The sequence below is a fragment of the Chiloscyllium plagiosum genome, chromosome 3, assembly GCF_004010195.1.
Source record: "Chiloscyllium plagiosum isolate BGI_BamShark_2017 chromosome 3, ASM401019v2, whole genome shotgun sequence".
Taxonomy (NCBI): Eukaryota; Metazoa; Chordata; class Chondrichthyes; order Orectolobiformes; family Hemiscylliidae; genus Chiloscyllium; species Chiloscyllium plagiosum.
The window spans coordinates 53,012,769-53,021,058 of NC_057712.1; the positions used below are offsets into that span (position 1 = coordinate 53,012,769).

An 8,290-nucleotide genomic window follows, 5' to 3' on the forward strand; every position below is an offset into this window, starting at 1 on the left:
TTTGAAGCTAAATGTCTTGGGGAGTGGGGAGCGGCGTGGGGAGAAAATTGTGTGGGATTATTATAAAATGAGTGCTGGGAAATAGAAAATGTGATCTTTTAATTTTGTTTTCTGCATCTGAAGCTGACTGGCATTTTAATTATGAACTGGGCTGTTTCACTTAATGGTTTCTTGTGAGTGCAAGTTTAAAGAGACCATATCCGTTTGGTTTTCGCCGGTATCGTGTCTCCTTCCACACCAAAAATAACCTGTCTTGTCACGGTTATTGAACGTTATACAAGAACCGGGGAGGTATTTTCTTTTATCCTCCTTGTGTATTTTTAGTACAAAACGAAGCGTACCGATTAACTATTGTCTGGGTCAGAAGAGTAACATTTTCAAGCTGCAGTTAATTGAAATAGTAGATTAGTGCCCGAGAAAGAGAAAACTTTAAAGTTTCCAACTTTTTAATTTTTAAGCTTGAATAGTTGGTGTGAATGATCTTTCCTGTCCAGCTGCATTGATGTGGATATAATTGAGATTTATACTGATTTTTAAGCCGTCATCAGTATACGTATCTGCATCTTCTCATTTTTTAATCAATCTGATTCTAGTGATTACTGTATTTTTCTTTAGCTGCTGATTTCAGGAAATGACACTTCACAAATTTTCCAACTAAATGGTCTTTAAAATGTTAACTGACGATATATCCTATATCTCATCATTTTGTTTTGTCGTTGTGTGCATTCATTTGTTTGAATTCACAAAGCGTCCTAAAGAGCTTGTATTCTTGACCTGAGAGCATTCACTTTTGCTGAAGTTTCGTGGTTTGATGTGTTTTCTTTCCAGTACTTTACCTCTGTCTACTTGTTCCTTTGTACAGCATAAATTAGCTTAATTCAATAATACAGCACCTTTTTTAGTGCTTAAAAATTCCAAGGCACCTCAGTGTTATTGGATAACGAGTCACATAGAAAAATTGGAACCAGTTGATTAAAGAGGTAGGTTTAAAGGAGTGGCAATATTGGCCAAAGAAAATTGGAATAGACTAGAATTTTTTGGTGAACAGTTGCTGGGTAGGCTGTAGGACTATATTCAAAAGGTGGTGGATGTTTGGAACTCTCCCACAAATAGCAGTGGATGTAGGATCGATTTGTTAATTTTAAAACGGAGGGTTTTTTTTTAAAGGGATAAGGACCTTGTGCAATTAAGCCACAGATCAGCCATGAACTTGTTGAATGGTGTAAACATCTTGAAGATATTCCTGTTCCTAGGCGGCTCGAGAAAGATCATGAGTGGTTATAATTTTAATGTTATCTCAGTGCAGCCCTTAGTTTGGAATTGCTACTGACAAGGGAACTAAATCATTTTCACTCTCACCACAAGTTAGAAAAGATGTCAGTTGTTCATGTTCAGATCCAAGCAGGACACATTGATCTCTGAAAGTAAGACCACTTTTTATATTGTAGGTGCTTGTTGGTCTGAAAATGAGTGGTATGATGAGAGTCAGCCAGGAGGTATTTGAATTTTGAGAGCTATATCTGTGTCTCCTCCTCATACAGACAGTCCAAATGCAGCAAGACTTGGACAGTAGCCAGACTTGGACTGATGAGTAGCAAGCAGTGTTCACGCCATGCAATGACAATCTCCAATAAGAGGACATCTATCCAAAGATTCTTGACTCACAGGCAATACCATCACTGAAGCCCTCACTATCAACCCTTCAGGTTACTATTGACTAGAAACTGGACTAATATGTAAGAAAATTGACTACAAGAGCCGTTCAGAGGCTAGAAATACTGTAGCTCCTGATTTCCCAAAGCCTATCAATCCACGGCTCAAATTAGGAGTGTGGTGGAATATCCTCCACTTACCTGGATGAGCCTTCAACAATACTCAAAAGTGCTTGACACCAACCAGGGCAAAGCAGCCTGCTCGGTTGTCACTACATTCACTCACTTCAACACCAACACTTAGTCACCAGTAGTGTGTATCTCCTACAAGATGCACTGCAAAAATTTACCACCTCTCTTTAGACAGCATCTTCCACACATGACACAGTACACAGGCAGTAGATGTCTGGGAACACCATCACCTGTAAATTCCCCTCCAAGCCGCTCACCATGCTGACTTGGAAATGTGTCACTAGGTCAGAATTATGGAACTCCCATTTCTTCAAGCATTGTGAAGTTTCTACATTGAATGGTGGTAAACACTGACACCTTCCCCAGGAGGCCCCACGTTTTGGTATTGTATCATGTTTCAATATATTCTTTTCAAACATTACTGTGATATTTTATACTCGGTGATTTCAATAGATCAGTTCAAATGCTCTCCAGATTCTGTGTTTTATTTGAAAATAGACTTTGTTCTCCCATTGTTATTTCTCTGTCTAGGAGGTGGGAGCATCGTGCTGGGGTACAGTTCCACTACTGCTGAGCAATGTACTCATCCAAAGTGATTTTTCACATGAATTCGAACAGTGAAAGGCAGGTTTTTCAAGTTGGAGAAGGGGAGTTGGAGGGGGTGGAAACCTTGCATTCACTGACATCTGCAACTATACGCTGCCTTTTTATACTTAAACAGTCTTTAGCTGTTAAAGGGTGGTCAGGAGTATAGGTTTTCACTTACTACTTCAGTGACAAGGTAGTGGCACCACCTCATGGTTTTTCACTAAATCATACATAACAGAAGAAAGCATATTTGGGGTCAGGTCAGCGAATCAAAGAGAGGAAGGAACAATGATACTATATGTTTTTACTGAGGAAAGTAAAAATATCATTTGTACCTCAAATCGGCTGAAACTGCTGTATGTATAAGATAGGACTTAGTTCCACTGGTTTCCTACATGAAAATCTGCTGAGCAATTATCAGGCAAATATCTTGATTAAATGCCCTAAATACCAATATATGGTATTCACCGAATTTAACTTAAAACTGCCTTAAACAACTTTGGCATTACCAAGTTTGCAAGAAAGTCTCAAACTGGAAATATTCCCACGCAAACTAGGAAGCTTTTTGTTTTGATCTCTAGTATACATTTTATTTTCTGTTTCAAATGCCATTATCACCCAATTATTTATATATAAATATCCACATAGTTTTCTTTGTATTTTTTAGTTTCTTGTGATGGCACAAAAGAACAAGATTTCCGCTGTGGAAGTTTCAAGCAAGAAGTTGTTAAAACCAAAACTGAAATCTAAACAAAAGATACAAGGTAAGCATGAATTCTGATAAACATGTTCTGTATGTTGATTATTAGAAAGTGTATTATTGACTTTCCCTTTTGTTCTTTTACCTATACACCCTAGCTTTCACTTTCTTAACCTGCTGTCTATTGTAACTCCTGCCACTTCTGAGAGGTCATCAACTTGAAATATGTTTTTTCCCTCGACAGATGCCACCTGCTCTGCTGAATATTTAGTGTTTTATGTTTGTTTCAGATTTGCAACAACTATACTGTTTTGTGCTTGGAAACTAAATATGAAGCATCTCCACAACTGTGATGTGTTTGAAATATTTTTAAAAGCTCCCATTTGTCTTCATCACAGTAAAATGTATGCTATGTTTTGCCATGGGCTTAGCATCACCAGAGGGGGTACTCATCTAACACTTATGCCCAATTAAATGCTTTCATTGCATTTGTATTTAGATTAGATTACTTACAGCGTGGAAACAGGCCCTTCGGCCCAACAAGTCCACACTGACCCACCGAAGCGCAACCCACCCAGACCCACTCCCCTACATTTACCCCTGCACCTAACACTACGGGCAATTTAGCATGGCCAATTTGCCTGACCTGCACATTTTTGGACTGTGGGAGGAAACCGGAGCACCCGGAGGAAACCCACGCAGACATGGGGAGAATGTGCAAACTCCACACAGTCAGTCGGGAATTGAACCCGGGTCTCTGGCGCTGTGAGGCAACATTGCTAACCACTGTGCCACCGTGTCACCCTTAACTGATTGACCTTAACTGATTAGCGAGTTTTGAGAAGATTGATAGCTCAGGTTGATGTTTTGAATGTAGGTTTGGTCACTGAGCTGAAAGGTTAATTTCCAGATGTTTCGTCACCCTACTAGGTAGCATCTTCAGTGGGCCTCAGGTGAAGCACTGCTGAAATTTCCTGCTTTCTATTTATATGTTGAGTTTCTTGTGGTGAGGAAATTACATCACCAACCCAAACATACAAATAGAAAGCAGGAATTTTCCTCAGTGACGAAATGTCTGGAAATGAACCTTCCAGCTCAGTGACCAAACCTACATCCAAAACCTTAATTGATTATAAAGTTATGTCAGAATGAACAGTCAAATCCCACTTGAGACATGGTGTTCAAAATAAATTGCAGTGTTACCATAAATATCCTCAACTTCAATGGAATCTGAATTTAAGCGGGAAAGGAGGAGTGTATATAAATATTGTTTATAGGAGTGCAAAGAAGGTTTCAGAAAACCAGAGAGTCAAGAATTCTTCTAGATTGGTGCCTATTGCGAACCTCCTGAGTGTATTGACTTGGGAAGGTTGCAAATCTTTGAAATTCCTGGCGAGTTGAATGGATGCCTATCAAGCTCCCAAATATCCAATGCAGTATCAGAACTTAGATGACATGTGCCCTCCTATTGAAGGGACTATATTTGAAAGAAATTTGTATTTTCCCTTTCAAGATCTACTCTGTATGGCCAAGTCGTATTCCCATCAGACATATCTGCCACACTCTATAGGAGCCCATGCTTGGAACCCTGCACCTTCTGCATCAGTGATCTTGTTTAGATTGGTAGAGATTTGATCTCAGACAAAGACCATTATCATTTTTCAGGCAAGGTTGGAATCTAATATGTACTTGTTGAGAGATCCATGGATGTTTTGAACCCGTAGTTCTTGTGAAAATGTAATACAAATATATCAGGACTTTTGCATGCTGATAAAATTTTTAAAAATGTTTTGAGGTTTTAATTTGATATTGTTGTTTTACCGAATTGCTGTTTCTATTTGAGTCACTTGAATCTGATTTTATGGCAGTTTTGTGATTGCAAGTCACCTTCCTCAATGTTTCACTGCTGTGAATGGTAGGGATTACTAGCAATTAAATGTGTGCTTGTATGACTTTCTTTAAATTACCATGATAGTTGTACAAAATATAAAGGATATTAGATGACCTCAATTTTATGTTGCATTTTTCAGGAAACTGAGAAGCAGGTCCAGATATTGTCTACTTTGCCAAATAAGTACAGATTTTGATGGACTGCTTGTTAAAGGATAACATTTAGCCATTTTGAATAAACTTTGGTAGTTTGAATTAATATTCCTGGAAGTGTGTATACCTGCTATAGTATGGAATGTTTAAATGATTGAGTTAATGCATAAATTGTAAGATCTGTACAGTATGGAAGCAGACCATTTGGCCCATCGAGTCCACAGTGACTCTGCTACCCTATCCCTGTAAATCTGCACATCCCATGGCTGATTCATGTAACCTACGCAGCCTTGAATGAAAATTCAGCAAGAATTGGATAGACGATAGAAATAGATGGCCAATTGAAAGTACTTTTTGACCTCCTATGTCGATCATTGTGCCTCTTCCAGTAACACATTTCAATATCAGTTATATCTAGCATTCCCAGCTGGATTGAAGCAAAATGAAGTTTTCTGTTGAATGTATTTTAGCATGAACCTCTGGTGTGGCTACAAGTGTGGCAACAAGCCAGTCAGAAAAATCTTATTCCTGAGTGAAATTGTTGAGCTTTTTATAATGCAACCGCATTTGCTAAGAGATTAACTTAATTGCATAAAGCTGTTTTCCCAAATGTGCTTGTTACCCAATTTCTGAAGGAGTTTTGTTTCAGTTTACTAAAATGTGCCAAATGTCAGCTATTTCAAATATGTAGTGTTATAGCAATTCCTATTCTAATATAATTGGTAACATGGCCAGACTTTGAATATCTTCTGCAGCCTTGAGTAGCTCAAGGGTTTTTTCTCAATAAATATACTAAGAACAGAAAGATGAAGGAATAAAAACATTTATTTATTTTTTTGCAGATATAAGGAAATTATTCTAATTTTGTATCAATAGTTATAAAGGATTCAAAGTTTGTGCGAAGATTTGTAGCTCGGGTGCTCGTTGTTGTGGTTCTGTTCGCTAGCTGGAAGTTTTTGTTGCAAATGTTTCGTCCCCTGGCTAGGCGACATCATCAGTGCTTGGGAGCCTCCTGCGAAGCGCTGCTTTGATGTTTCCTCCGGTGTTTATAGTGGTCTGTCCCTGCCGCTTCCGGTTGTCAGTTTCAGCTGTCCGCTGTAGTGGTTGGTATACTGGGTCCAGGTCGATGTGTTTGTTGATGGAGTTTGTGGATGAATGCCATGCCTCTAGGAATTCCCTGGCTGTTCTCTGTCTGGCTTGCCCTATGATAGTAGTGTTGTCCCAGTCGAATTCATGTTGCTTGTTGTCTGCGTGTGTGGCTACTAGAGATAGTAGTGTGTGGCTACTAGATCTGATTACATCCAAAAAGCACAACAACTACTTGCAGATATCAACACATACCAAATGAAGGAATTTGACCCCACACCACAACTCATCAATAGGATAAATAACACATTAAGGAATCTACAAAAAAACGGACAGATAACCAGAGCTGACCTACAAAGAATGAAACCGGAAAGCAACAACACCCCCAGATTCTATGGATTACCTAAAGTACACAAACCAGACATTCCACTCAGACCCATAGTATCACCACCAGGGACACCATCATACAAACTAACCAAAGAACTACAACAGAAATTGAAACACCTGGTCAGCGGATCCAAACACTCTATACAATCAACAAAGGAATTCTTGGACATCATCAGAAATATACACATAGACAAAGAAGAAACCATGATATCATTCGACGTGACGGCACTGTTCACTTCGATTGACAAAACCCTAGCCAGAGAAACAATAGCCAACCTACTGGACATACAGAACAGAAAGTCTGCGTGTGTGGCTGCTAAGGATAGCTGGTCGTGTCGTTTCGTGGCTAGTTGATGTTCATGTATGCGGATTGTATGCTGTTTGTCCTATATAGTGTTTAGTGCAGTCCTTGCATGGGATTTGGTACAATATATTCGTCTTGCTCATGTTGGGTCTCGGGTCCTTCGTTCTGGTGAGTTGTGTCTGAGCGTGGCTGTTATACAGGAAAGCCACACACACAGACCAAGTCCTAAACTATGAAAGTAACCACCCCAACACACACAAACGAAGCTGCATCAGGACACTATTCAAAAGGGCCACAACACACTGCAGTACACCAGAACTGCAAAAAGAAGAAGAGGAACACCTATACAAGGTATTCGCCAAAAACGGATACCCGCGCAACTTCATCAACAGATGCCTAAGAGAAAGACCACGGAACGAGGACATACCACAACCAAAAGGACTAGCCACACTACCATACATCAGGAGCATCTCAGAACTGACAGCCAGACTACTGCGACCCCTAGGACTCATAACGGCACACAAACAACGCTCAGACAACAACTCACCAGAACGAAGGACCTGATACCCAACATGACCAAAACTAATGTAGTGTACAAAATACCATGCAAGGACTGCACAAAACACTATATAGGACAAACAGGAAGACAGCTAACAATCCGCATACATGAACATCAACTAGCCACGAAACGACACGACCAGCTATCTCTTTCACTAATCTGCAGGGTTTTCTATTATTTTGATCTTAAATTAGTTATTTAACTAAGATGCAACATTTCTAGATACCACCATCTTAAAATTTTCATTCCCTCCTAATAGCAACAATGTGTGCCATTTAAGATGTACTGTGGTAACTAGTTCCTTCAACTTTCAGCCCGTAACCTCTATGCACCTAGAAGGATAAGGGCAACCGATGCAAGGGAACACCAAGTCTCTCACCATCCGTTCTTGGAACGATATGATTCCTCCACTGTCATTGGATCAAACTCCTGGAAGTCCTTCTGTAGCAACACTATGTAACTGCACCACATGGATTGCATGGGTTCAAGAAGGTAGCTCAAAACCATGTTCCCGAAGACAGTTAGAAACAGATAGATAGGTAGTAAATTCTGGTCTTTTTTGGCAAGGATTGGACTCCCAAGATCAAATTTTGAAAAAATACAGTGGAAACTCTATTATCTAAACGTGATGGGTGGGCACTATTTCGTTCGGATAATCGAATATTCGGAAAATCGATTAAATGCCTTTCCTCTGGGGCTCGGAGTTTTTAAAGTCTGCTCCCCATTCAGGAGACTGCAGCAGCAGCATAGCACGTGGGCCCACCTCCAACATCGCCCCA

At 39.8% G+C, this 8,290-nt stretch overlaps 1 protein-coding gene across 4 annotated transcripts in view; it reads left to right on the forward strand.

The window, feature by feature from the left end:
• Nucleotides 1–33: 33 nt before the first annotated feature.
• Nucleotides 34–8,290, forward strand: part of znf512 (zinc finger protein 512) — a 69,390-nt gene continuing 61,133 nt past the window's right edge. For 3 of the 4 annotated variants that reach the window (XM_043682093.1, XM_043682100.1, XM_043682083.1), the window contains exon 1: nt 3,074–3,196. In XM_043682093.1, the coding sequence (XP_043538028.1) occupies nt 3,109–3,196 (88 nt within the window). In that variant the 5' untranslated portion in view covers nt 3,074–3,108. Of the gene's footprint in view, nt 292–3,073; nt 3,197–8,290 lie in introns of those variants that run through there. The other variant, XM_043682073.1, reaches the window with a different exon arrangement.